General features: G+C 50.3%; 1 protein-coding gene across 2 annotated transcripts in view; it reads right to left on the bottom strand.

The window, feature by feature from the left end:
• Positions 1 to 13638, bottom strand: part of EIF2B4 (eukaryotic translation initiation factor 2B subunit delta) — a 256404-nt gene that overhangs the window by 152354 nt on the left and 90412 nt on the right. For both annotated transcript variants that reach the window (XM_069605481.1, XM_069605480.1), the window contains exon 4: positions 13408 to 13608. In XM_069605481.1, coding sequence (XP_069461582.1) covers positions 13408 to 13608 — 201 coding nt within the window. The remainder of the gene's footprint in view (positions 1 to 13407; positions 13609 to 13638) is intronic.

Raw genomic sequence — 13638 nt, 5'->3', positions numbered from 1 at the left:
GCAATGTACCTACCTTGTCGGCCATATTTGAGCAACTGCCTTGAGTAATTGATTGCCAACTTGCAGAAAACCACTCCGCTTACCTGTCAGTGCATTTGCACTACACCTTACAGATGGTTAGGACACCCCGATCACGACATGCGGCTGCAGCCACCTGCCAGCCTTCACCTCATCTATTTTGTCATCCTAGGGTACCTAACTGTTACCCACTGCATCCTCTCTATTAGCACTGCCAAGACTAACCACTACTATCCTATTACACACCCCCTCATGCTCTACAGCACCGACATCATAGTCAACCCATACCTCAATGACCCGGCTTCAACATTATGCAACAAAACCCACACCCAATCAACCATGCACTCTCCATTCTAGGAATCTCAGACTCAGATCTAGACTGCCCCGTGCCCCATGCACCCAGCGCAGCCGCACCGCCATCACACAGTCCACCACACAGAAGAGACCTCACCTCCCCCCCTAACAAAGAACTCAAGGGTGCCCTCATCAATGTCAGATCCCTTACGGCCCATGCTCTGGATATCATTAACCTCATCACCGTCCATAAACTCGATTTCATTGCCATTACTGAAACTTGGCTACATGCAGCCTCCGGTCCACTTCTCGCCCTCGCCATCCCGAATGGTTACTCCATCAACAGAATCGACCGACAGTCCACCTCCTACAAAGGAGGCGGAGTCGCGTTTATACACAGAGACAATATCATTATGAGAACTATCCCCAACACCCAATTTAGCTCTGCAGAATCGCTATCTGTGAAACTCACCCTCTTACCGACCAACACTGCAACAATACACCTCATCTACAGACCTCCAGGACGGCTATAGGTCAAAGTTTCGAATGCATAGGATCAAATGACCAAAGGGTCAAATCAAAAGGACCGAAAACCAAAGGGTTGAATTTTTTTTATTTTTTTATTTTTTGGGGGATCCCTCCCCAAATCCCCTTTTTTGTGGTATAAACCACTTAACGGAAACCCCAAAAAAAAAAGATATAAAAAAATAAAATAAATGTCGACCCTTTTGTTTTAGGTCAAATTGAGTCGACCCTTTGGCATTCGATCCTTTTGTATTCGGTACTTTAACTGGACACCCTCCAGGACCACTTGGCTCATTCACAGACAATATCACGTCCATCCTGAATGACAATACTAAGCCCAACTCTCACGTGCAGCTACTAGGGGACCTTAACCTTGGCTTATCCGACCCTAAGGACCACATGGCCACCGAGGTCGCTACCACCCTTGCCAATTTAGGCTTCCAGCAACGCATTCTTGAACCTACCCACAACAAGGGTAGAACGCTTGACTGGATCACAGATCTCAACTGCAACACCTCGATAAGCTCCAACTACGCCTGTGCTTGGTCGGACCATCACATCATCATCTTCCACCTACCAGCCACCAACCCTCACACCAAACCTACCATAGCTCCGGCTATTCCCACCAGGAACAAAAAAGACATTACCAGGGACAAACTACTCCCTCTCATCCTTCCCATCCTTAACAACTGCACAAAGACTCTACCATCTTAGTAGACAGCTTCAATCAAACATTGCTCAGAGCCATTGATACTATAGCACTGCTTAAACTACGGAAAGCCAAACAACGAGCCCATTTGAACTCATGGTTCACCCCGCAGCTTAGAGTTCTGCGCAAAGAAAAGGGCAAGGCTGAAGCTCTCTGGAAAAGTCTTCCTTGTGAATCCAACAAAGACCACCTCCTCATAACCTCCCTTAACTATAAGGAAGCGATCCTACAAGCCAAAAAAGAGACCTACAACCAGCGGATATCCCAAGAGGAATCCAACACGAAGGAGTTATTTAAAATTCTCAAAGAACTAGAATCCCCTTCTCCTGCACCCAATACCTGCAGTAAAGACAGCACGTGGTGCAACATCATCCAAAATGCACTTCTCAACAAAATAACCACCCTACAATCTAAAATCAATGCCAAACAAATCACCCTCCTTACCTCCCCCTTAACTAAACCCTTGACGCCCAGAACGGCCTCCTTTTCTCACACCCCTTTCAGCTTCACTCCACTCACCATCTCTGAGGTTGAAAATATTATTTAAAACTTAAAACCATCTAACTGCCAAGGTGACTCTTGTCCGGTACCTATCATCAAGGAATCGGCACATGACCTTGCTCCCTTTATAACCACTTTCATCAACTCTTCGTTTCAATTTGGAATGGTACCCAATAACTTGAAGGACGCCTGGGTCATCCCTCTTCTAAAAAAAATGACTTTAGACCCTGAGATACCAACAAACTACAGACCTATCACTACCGTCCCATTCCTTCTAAAAATATTAGACAGACCAGCATATTTACAGATACAGAACTATTTGGAAACAAACAACCTCCTCGGCACAAGACAATCTGGTTTTAGACCTAAGCACGGGACAGAAACAGCTCTTCTAGACCTCAAAACTCAAATTGAGAACCTAAAAGACAACAGTAAATTGGCCCTTCTACTCTTACTGGACTTATCTGCAGCCTTCGATCTGGTCAATCACCAAATTCTCTGTCAGCATCTGAAATATGCTGCCCACTTCTCCGACAATGCCACTAATTGGATTAGGTCATTCCTAGACAATAGGCATATGAGAGTATTTTCACCTACCTCCTCTGCAGATCCTACATCAGTCCCCTGCAGAGTCCCAGAAGGGTCCTGTGTATCCCCCCACACTCTACAATGTATTCACCAAACCGTTGTTTGATGTGCTTGACTATCTGGGTGTCACCTACACTAACTATGCAGATGACACCCAGATACTCATTCCCATCACCGGTGACTACCAGGGACGTCATTTCACCAAAATGCCAGGGGTAGCGGAAGTGACATCACCCGACCCTTGACCCTCTGATGACATCACAGGAAGTGATGTCATTAGACCCCGCCCCAAAGTGATATAGCGGGTAGCGATGGTACACAACATTTCACCCGTTGAAAAAACAGGAAGTGGCATCACATAGCATTGTAAACTATGAAAAATATAGTTATGATGTCACTATATGATGTACATTCATACAAGAATGGATCGCCATATGTATCATTAAGTTCAGTGTTTATTGGCCCGTATTACCAAATGACTGTGTATGCAAGCAGACGTCCATGACCAAATGATAAGCGTAAGTGCTATATAATAACACATCATTAAGCGCTTTATATAGAAAAAGTATACACCCAATATCACCCAACCTGTGTTGGTACTCATTTATCGACCTCAGAAGGATGAACGGCTTAGGCTTAGTGAGGCGTTTAAGAACAGACTAAATCAGTGACTCACCCCCTGAAGTGTGCCTGAAATAAACATTTAATGAGGCCAGCAATTACTGTATAGAATTCCAGAAAGACACATTATTTGGTATACCTATTCTTTCTTATTTAGGGTCAGTGCTGAAAGTGTTAGAAGAAAAATAAGAACAAGTGCCTCAAGTCTTTTTTTTTTAAGGGGCCTGAACAAGAAAGCCAGCCACCCCAGAAGTAAAGAGCCACAGCCCAGGAGGTCGCAAGGGACACCACAGAGGTCGCAAGGGACACCACAGAGGTCGCAGTTGCGACCCCTGGCGACCCCCAAATGACGTCCCTGGTGACTACATTGTTGACTCTAAAGCTCTGAATGACATTTACCAAGTCATCCAAGCTTGGATGGCCCAACACGAGTCGTGTCTCAACGATGATAAAACAGAGCTCCTCATCTTGGGTACACAACAGAACCCATCGTTCAGCTCTTTCAACATTGATGGCGATTCCATTAAAGTATCCAAAGATACCAAAACCCTAGGAATCTACCTAGACTCCACACACTCCCTTTCTCGACAAACCAATGCAGTTGTTGCCGCCTCGGCTTACACTTGCAAGTTGATCACAGCCTGCTGCCCATTCCTCACTACTCAAAATTGCATCACCTTGGCCAGGACACTGGTAATGTCCGAATTGGACTATTGTAATGCAATGTACCATGGCACCAACCAGCGTAACCTCAACAAACTCCAGATCACCCAAAACAGTGCCATCAGAGCGGCCCTCAACATCCCCAGATCAGCTCACATCTCAGAAACCAGGAAGAACCTTCACTGGCTCTCAGTCGCCCAAAGGATTTCTCTGAAAGCATTGGCCCTTACTTACAAATGCGTAAACAACCAGGCCCCCATCTATCTAGCCTCGCAATTCACTCAGTACATTCCATCGCGGTCACTAAGATCCACCCAAACTCAAGGTCTCACAATCCCCAGATATAAGCTTCAAACAGCCGGAGGTGTTAGCTTCCCAGTCCAGGCTGCTAAACTCTGGAACACTGTGCCACTTACCATTAGAAATCTATCATCACTTAACTTATTCAAACACAAAGCACAAAGCCAAGCTCTGGTTAGCCAACACACACGAACAACTATCCTCTTGAATATGTGTACAACATGACTCTCTGCATGCCCGCTGGGACTCTGTACTGTTCCCGCACGCTACTGTTCTTATGAAGTTTTGTAACGTTAACTGTAACTCTGCCACGATTGCAACTGCTCTTTTGATTATATGTCATTCCTGTAATTACTGTTCGGGCCTGGCTGCGCTATACAAATAAAATAAAATACAAATGCAAATCCACAGCCTCATCCGAGACAGGACTCCAATATGCACCTGGGAGATCCTCCCCGACTGCCCTTGCACAGTTGGCTAATACTTAGTTTGATTGGGGGTATACATTAACATAGGGATGTCTTCAAGGACACCACCCAGGAAGTATCCCGGGAATGTATAACTGTGGCGGTCAGCAGGGATACAGCTCCAGCTATCAGAGGAAGTTACGCTTCTCCCCATTATTTCTTTGAGGGGCTGGACCAGTTTGGTGAGAATAGCAAGGTTTTGACCAGCAAATTTAGTCATGAATTATCTGCCAGGCATTTTGGGTGACCCTAACTAGCAGGTTAAAGAGCTCCAAACACTAGAAGACTAAAAGTTTACTTACCAGCAACTTGAAACAAAGACACATACCTTCACAGAAGAGAATGTATATTTGTATAACATCTTTCTGTGGAAAAGCCATTATTGAATGCTGGGTGTTCTAAGCATGCACAGCACACAAACACCCACAAGCAAAACGTATCCTTAATATGTCCCCTTGCTCCAACCACCAGCCCTTTTCTACATGTTGAAAAGGGCCAGGAGCGCTTGGCAGAAATTCTAGCCACATTGATTGCCTCTCAACATTTGGGGTTCCACCGGTAGGGCTCAAGTGCCGGCTTTCCTAGAGGTGTTTTGGCTTTTTGTCCTATGTGTCTAGGAAGGTGGGAGGGTAGGTTTACGCATGTTAGTACAGCAGCTTTTGGTGACTTTGTGGCATGCAAGAGTCAAATAAGAATCAGCTACTTCAGGCCACTGACTCATTCCCAACGTTCCACAGTTTAGCGAAGGGCTTTGGAACTGCTAGGGTGAATGCTACTCAACCACACTCCACAGGGGATTCAACCCTAGGTCTCCTGGGGGCAACCAGACGTGGTCTCCCTCTCACTGTGCTTAGAGAGGCATCAGCTTCACCTCACTGATGATCCCCAACAAGGGTGAAACACGTGTATGGGGTTGCTGGTGGTACTCTCGCTCAGGTTGGAATTGCCATTGCATTTCGGTGCTGGACTGCCCCTGGGCAGGACAAAGACTGATATGCAAATTGATATTTCCCATCTGTGAAAGGCACAGTGAGTAAAAGCAGTGGCTGCGAACTCTCAAGTGGTTAATAACCACTGAACAGGTTATCAAGTCTGTTCTTTCGAGAGAGGGGCGCCCGCTACCTTTGCAACACACTCCACAGGGGGTAAGATGCTGTTGAGGCCCAAATCTGGTACAGCCACTGAAAAGCTATCCGGATTTCATAGAGCGAGTACTCCCGAGGTGCCACTTCAGCAGTCTAACTCAGACTTCTGATTGAGGTGTTTAGGGCACCAGACGGCTGAGGCTGACCCGGAGAATCCTCGCTCAATGGTATCCAGTGTCCTCTTAAATGCACCTCCAAAAGGGGACATAAGTGAGAAAACAAAAAAGGAGGCCTGTGGGGCAGAAACCAATTCAGAGAACATCACAACCACCCTCGGGGCACGGCTCAACACACTTGGTTCCCACTCCACATTTCATAGCCTAATCTAGCCTATGGCGGGCTGTAATGTGGAAGTTTGTGCACATCAAGATAAGACTTGATGCAACAAGATAGACCTCATTTGGCACAAGGTTCACAAGCTCAGAGCCTGAATAACTTGTCCCCAGTCTTTCTTAAAGGAAAAAAATAGAACCGGTTAAATCAACCAAATATCTTGGAGTATGGTTAAATCAAAATGAAACCGAAAAAGAGTGGGCAGAATACATGAAAAAAAAAAAAAAAAGTCTTTCGCTAGCCCGACCGACAAGTAGTCTTCATACAAAGGAAATCTGGAATATTTTCGATAAAACCTTTCCCGACAAACATGGAATCAAATAGAAGGCATTTTCTGGTGGACGGTACTGTCATTACCACCCTCATATCCGATCCCACGGATTCGATTCGAACTGGCCATTCAATGGATAGAGTCCATTGTAAACTGGAAATACATTGATTTAGGAAGACCATAATAGATGATGACATACCTCCACTTGATGTACAGCGATCGTAATCTAAATCAACAAATGAACCAGTTCTAAATCTATGGAAGGAACAAGTTACTTACCTGTAACTGTTCTCCAGCATGGGTCTGGCATGGATTCACATGCTCATGAATATTCCCCGTCGTCAGGCTGGGAATCCTCAGTAAAAGAAAAAAATCAGTTTCAGTTTAGTTTCTGAACTGTCTGTCTCCTATTAACCAATCACTGGTCTCTGGTCATACTTCCCCCAGCCAATGACTGCCCTCTACCATAGCCCCTCCTCAGGCAGCCATCTTCAGATTAGGTAGCAAGTAAAGTGGCAGTAGGACCAAGAGAAGAGCCGCAGAGGGGTAGGCGGGAGGGTTCGCATGTGAATCCATGCCAGACCCATGCTGGAGAACAACAGTCACAGGTAAGTAACTTGTTCCTTTTCCAGCATGGGGTCTGGCATGGATTCTCATGCTCATGTATACAAGAATACATAGCAGTACACACATGCACAGCCACGGGAAGTGGCAAGGCTCGACATTAAGCATTTCAAAAACTTTACATTAAGCATCTGTTACCTCCTCACCAGGCTCACCTTCAAGCGGACAGGTTGCGCAGCACTGCTTGGCCGACTCTGGACTACTCCCTGGAATCCCGGTCGACACAGTACAATCTCGTGAAGGTGTGTGTCGACCTCCACGTAGCCACCCTGCAGATGTCCAGCAGGGGCACGCCAGAGATGAACGCCGTAGTTGCAGCGGTCGCTCTGGTCGAGTGGGCTCTCGGACGGCCAGGCAACAGTCTGCTTGCCAACCGGTGACAGTGCATAGAAATGCAAACCTTGGAGATGGCCTTCCCTTGGTTCACAGGGCCAAAGTTCACAAACAGCTGTGATGTCGTCGGAAAGCTCTTTGTGCGGTCCACGTAGAACTTCAGCGCTCTAGCCACATCCAGCAAGTGCAAAGTCCTCTCAGCCAGCGACAAAAGTGACGGGAAGAAAACAGGCAACACCAAGGGCTCATTGAGGTGGAAGTCCGACGGCACCTTGGGCATGAAGGAGGGGTGCGTCCTCAGCACTACCCTCGTCTGGTGGAATGTCAGGTACGGCGGTTTACAGGAGAGAGCCTGGATCTCTCCCACTCGTCGTGCGGAGGTGATGGCCATAAGAAATGCCGTCTTCCACGATAGGAATTTCAGGGGTGCCGAATGCAAAGGTTCGAATGGAGGACCCATGAGCCTGGTCAGCACCACGTTGAGCTCCCGCACCGGGGCCGGAGCACGGCGGGAGCGAGCGGAACAGTCCTTTCATGAACTCCTTCACTAGACGGTGGGACCACAACGATGACCGCCCCAGAATTCTGGTGTAGCGGGAGATAGCCGCCAGATGAATTTTGATGGAGGCATGTGCCAGCCCTGCCTAGGCCAGCGACAGCAAGTACGGCAGCACTTGAGGGGCCGTAATCCGTAGAGGGTTTATCTTCTGTGCTCGGCACCAGACACAGAACCTCTTCCACTTCTGCCGTAGCACTTGAGAGTTGACGATGCTCTGGCCTTGGCAAGTACCTCCTTGCAGTCCACCGAGATATCGTAGCCTCAGAACTCTAGTACTGCAGGAGCCAGGCCTGCAGGTTCAGTGATCCTGGATCGTGATGCAGGATCGTGCCTCCCTCCCTGGTGAGAAGATCAGCGTCTGCCGGAAGCTTGACTAGAGGGGACGCTGACATGTCCAGAAGGTCCGGGAACCATATCTGCCTCAGCCATGCCGGTGCGATGAGGATCATCCTGCAACGGGACGGTCTGAGTTGACTGATGAGTCGCAGTAGAAGCGGCAACGGTGGGAATGCATAGAGGAACAGTCCGTCCCAGAGGAAGGAGAATGCATCCCCCCATGCTCCCCGGCTGGGGAAACCTGCTGGCAAACCTCCGGCACTTGGCGTTTGTCGCTGTCGCAAACAGATCGATCTGGGGACTGCCCCACTGTCGGAATAGAAGATCTAATTGGTCCTGCCGAAGCTCCCACTCGTGGCAAGAGCGCAGCTCCCTGCTGAGTGAGTCGGCGACGGTGTTCTTCACTACTGCCAGGCGAAAAGGTACCAGGAAAATCCCCTGGGCGACGGCCCAGCGCCACAGATCCTGCACCTCCTTGGATAGAGCTGGAGATCTGGTGCCCCCCTGCTTCTGGATGTAGAACATTGTGGTGGTGTTGTCGGTGAAGACCAGTACCACCTTGCCCTTGAGGGACGGAAGGAAGGACCTTAGGGCCCAGAACACGGCCCGGAGCTCCAGGACGTTGATGTGCAGAGATCTCTCCTCCGGGAGCCAAAGGCCTCATGCGTGGAGATTTCCGGTGTGCGCACCCCATCCCTCCAGGGAAGCGTCCGTCGTCACCGTTTCCTGATGCGCTGGGGTCTGGAAGTCCGTGCCCGCCGCGAGATCCGGTGGTGGGGCACCCACACGCATCGCTTGACGGAAAGTCTCGTTGAGGGAGATCTTGTCTTCGAAGCTTCCCGCCACTTGCATCCAACGGGCGTTGAGGAACTCCTGCAGTGGCCGGATCCGCAACCTTCACAGATGCATGAAGACATCATGCCGAGTAAAGACTTGATGGACCTCACCCTGGCTACTTCCATGGTCAACAGCCGTTGTACCTTGCCCAGGATGGCCCTTATCCTCTCCTCGGACGGTGCAGCCAGCCGCCCCACAGTGTTGAGCCTGGCCCCTAGGAATAGGGCGCCCTGCGATGGCACCAAACAGAACTTTGCAAAGTTGATCGAGAATCCCAGTTCCGTGAGCAGGCGGACGGTCCTCGCTGTGTGGTCGACGGCAAGCTCCCTTGACTTCGCTCGGATGAGCCAATCGTCCAGATAGGGGTAGATGTGGATTGCCTGCAGGTGCAGCCGTGCTGCCACCGGCACCAGGCACTTGGTGAAGACCCTTGGCGCCGACTTCAAACCGAAGGGCAGAGCCTTGAACTGGTAGTGCCACTCGTGGACCATGAAGTGTAGAAACCTTTGATGTCCTTTGTGTATGGGGATGTGGAAGTATGCATCCTCCAGGTCCAGTGACGACAGGAAGTCCACTTCTCCCAGCTGTCCCAGCACATGCTGAAGGAATTTTTGGGATTTTATGTACCTGTTGAGGAGGCGGAGGTCCAGGATAGGCCGCCAGTCACCGGTCTTCTTTCGGACGAGGAAGTACCGCGAGTATACTCCGGAGCCCCAGAGCCTCTTCAGGACGAGTCCTATCGCGCCCTTTGCCAGCATCGCTCGTACCTCCAGAAGTAGTTGTGGGATGTGGTTTTGTTTCCTGGCCACCGATGGAAAGTCTGGGCACTTCGTTTGGAACTCCAGAGTGTGCCCGTCGGCCAGGGCATCCAGCACCCAACGGTCGGTGGAGATGGATTTCCACACGCTGATGAATTTTGCCAGCTGGCATTCCACTGGGGTGCTTGAGTGGGGGCCCGACGTCACGGCCGGTTCAGTCCTGCTTCGCCGAGGCCTTTCCCCCTTGGGCCCCTTGGCGATGGCGACAATGTCCACCAGCCTTGTTGCGGTCTCTGTAGGCTTCTTGCGACGAGGAACGGACCGGCTGGCAGTATGACGAAGAGCTGCCGCCGAATCCTTTGGAGGCACCTTGGGCCTTGCCTCCGGAGGTCCGAAAGGACGGCCGTCACTGATGCAGTATGCCCAGGGCACGGGCAGTCTCAGTGTCCGATTTGATGGCCTGCAGTGATTCGTCCACTGCCTTGCCGAACAGATTGTTCCCGTCGAAGGGCATGTCCAGTACCCTCTTCTGCACGTCCTGACGGAAGTCAGTGGCCCTGAGCCAACTGCGCCGGCAAAGCTAAAAACGTTGTTGCCCATCTGGCGAAAACCGGTGTCGGCGATGTCCATGGCTACCGCGATGCGTGATCTGAAGCCACCTCGCCTTCCTGCAGGATTTCGAGGGTCTCCGTTCTCTTGGCGTCCGGGAGGAAGTCCAGGAGGAGTGCGATTTTAAACCACAGCTTCTTATCGTAGCGGGCCACGATAGCGAGAGCATTGGCCGCCTTAATAGTCGTCGCTGCCGACGAGATGACCCCGACGTCCCATGGCAGTGGAAGTCGATGCCGTCGCTCCTGCCGATTTCTTCTTGGCCGCCGCGGAGACTACCGAGTCAAGTGATGGCTGCTCCCTGAGGCCCATAGGGGCAGAATCTGGGACTAGGTACTTCTTTGCGTACCGGTCTCTCTTCGCAGGGGCCGTGGACGGGTTCTTTAGAAGGGCCAGTCCCTAGTCCCAGATGTCGTCCAACAGCGGGACTGAGAGTACGGTCTTCCTCTTGGCCTCCCTACGTTGATATAGGAATCTCTCCTTCTGCTCTTCAGGACATAGTTGGAAGAGCTCTGAGGCCCTGGCGATCATGGCATGAAACAAGCCAATTTTGTCAGGAGGGAAAGCCTCCGCTTGCCTGGAGGGCTCCCAGACGGTCCAGGCGCCGCTGGATCATCCGCCGGCGGTAAGGGCCGCCTGGTCCTTAACTCCGTGCACAAGGTGCGCAGTGCCATCCAGATGTCTTCCGACCTGACGGGCGGTGCAGGCCTCGGTTGAGACGACAGTGTCGGTCGAGGCTCCTCAGGTTCCTCTTTAACCTGCTGCTCCTCGTCGGCTCCACCCTCACTATCTACGACCCCCTCGTCGGGATCCTTATGCAGGCCCTGGCCTCTTCGAACTTCTTGTCCAGGGCAGCCTTGATGGAAGCTAGCTCGTCCTCGGAGGAGGTATCTGAGTCCGCTAGGACTATCTCGCCCCCCCTCCTTCTCGGTCTGGGGCTTGACGGGGGTCTTTTCGATTGTTTGGAAAGACATTTCCCTCCGGGATGGCAGGGACACTCTAGGCCTGGAGGCCGTCTCCACTGGGGTCGTCTCTGCGGGCTTCGCCAGGGAAGCCACAACTCCCTCAATTGAGGCCTTAACCGTGTGAATCTGGGCCTTCACGACCTTAGGCGCGACAGAGGCCTTCGCCATGGGGGTGGGGGGTCACCGCCTCGCTCCCCCTTGGCTTGCTCTGCAGGAATCTCCTACTTCCTTTTCACCAAGCCGGAGCGTTGGCTCGTGGTTGAGGGCGTGGGTGACATTGTGCCCGGCCTGGCAGCCAAGGAGCCCGAACCAATGGCGCTCCTGGTGCCCGCAGACTTGCAGTGCTTTGCCTTCTGTTGGGCCCCAGTCGCCGGCGCTCCCTCAAAAGGTCTTAGAAGGCCGCTCAGACTTCTTCTCACCTGCTGCCGGGCTCTTCGCCTCCAGCCAGTCAGCGAGTCGTTTCCGACGGTACTTCATGGTCCGGACTGACATGTTCTTGAAGAACGCACAGTTCTCCTCCATGTGGGACTTGTCGGAGTGCAGGCAGTAGAGACACCGAGAGTGCTCATCTTCCTTGAAGACGTTCTATAGTCCACATTCTGGGCAGTTCCTGAACAGCTTGGATCCAACAGGCGTCGAGTCTCCTTGGTCCTGAGCCATGACCACGCAGGGTAGGCCTCAAAGATCTTCTGGAATCCTCCAAGAAGTGAGATGCGACGAAAGGGGCGTAGAAAATTCCGAAAAGGTTCCCAGTTAATCGGAAGATGAATAGGTGGAGCTTGAGGCTCGAATTTGACCGAATAAAAAGCTCGAGAACCAAGCACGAGGACTCCCAACACTTGAACGTGCGGTAAAAATCTGAAGATGTCTGCCTGAGGAGGGGCTTAGATAGAGGGCAGTCATTGGCTGGGGGCAGTATGACCCAGAGACACCAGTGATTGGTTATTAGGAGAAGTTCATAAACGAAACTGAAACAGATTTTTTTCTTTTACCGAGGATTCCCAGCCTGACGACGAAGAATCGTCGTCAGGCTGGGAATGGGGTCTGGCATGGATGTGAATCCATGCCAGACCCCATGCCGGAGAAAGAAGCATTCATGCAAATTCTAACCAATGCGGATTCAAATTGGGAAATGTTAGTCAATTGTCCGTTGGAGGTGAAAAAGAAAATTCAACGTAATGATTGGATCAATACATTGAACAGAAAAACACAATTATCAACTTGCGATAAATTCCTATTTGGAAACTAGAGCATTAACCCAGCTACCACAATACGTGATCCTTTTTCCAGCACGGCAGATTAGACACATTCCTACGAATGCACCTTAGTGTGCTCCCCACACGAGAAGTCCTAGCAAAATCAAACCAACTACCAGTGGGGAAATCCTACTGTAGATTCTGTCAACATGTGGATCAACTAGAATCAATATACCACATTATTATGGAATGTTCAGTCTTGAGCGTTAAAAGACAACTGTTTGCAGATATGCTTCCACAAGCAATGACTCAACCGGAGACAGAAGAACAGCCCTTGTTTTTAGGGTGATTCAAATCTGGGATAACGTAATGGAGTCCAAGGGAGAATGGAAAAAGTAGCTGCAAAAAACGTGGAATGGAAGATCATCTATGAACCATATGGCAAACTGCGATAACATCACATGTGAAGAGGGTCCATCGGACACAGACTTGGAAAGATTAGCAGAAACATGCAAGAGAAACCAGGAATGCAGATAAATATGTAAAGTTCATCAGAGGATGATGAATGAAAATGTTTGTAATTAAACTGTCATTTTTCAATTTAAAAAAATTGAATGCCCAGCATCAACGGGACGCAAGTGAGTATATTTTACATGACGCCAATGAACACAGAGGGGGGTGATAGAAATAAGAGCATGCTACCCTATGTGCCACAATAGAAGTCCAACACAAGGAATCAGTCAACAGCTGTGTACCTGACTGTTGGTCAATTGGCACAGGCTTTTGCTTGCCCGGAACAGGAGGTGGGCCCGGCTCGCCCTTCTTTCCCTGCTTCGTGGCTCTGTCAGATTCCTGTTTGGCTCGGCGCTCTGCTCGCAGCTCTGCCTTGCTCTTGCCGCCAGCTGTCTTTTCACATCCGAGGAGGACATCATTAGGTGGGGCTGCTGGTGCAGATACTGGCCAAAAGATACACAATTATTTGCATT

Source organism: Ambystoma mexicanum, chromosome 4p, assembly GCF_040938575.1.
Source record: "Ambystoma mexicanum isolate Mex_15411 chromosome 4p, UKY_AmexF1_1, whole genome shotgun sequence".
NCBI lineage: Eukaryota > Metazoa > Chordata > Amphibia > Caudata > Ambystomatidae > Ambystoma > Ambystoma mexicanum.
Note: the sequence above shows the minus strand (reverse complement) of the source record. Positions and strands in the feature narration are given on the sequence as shown.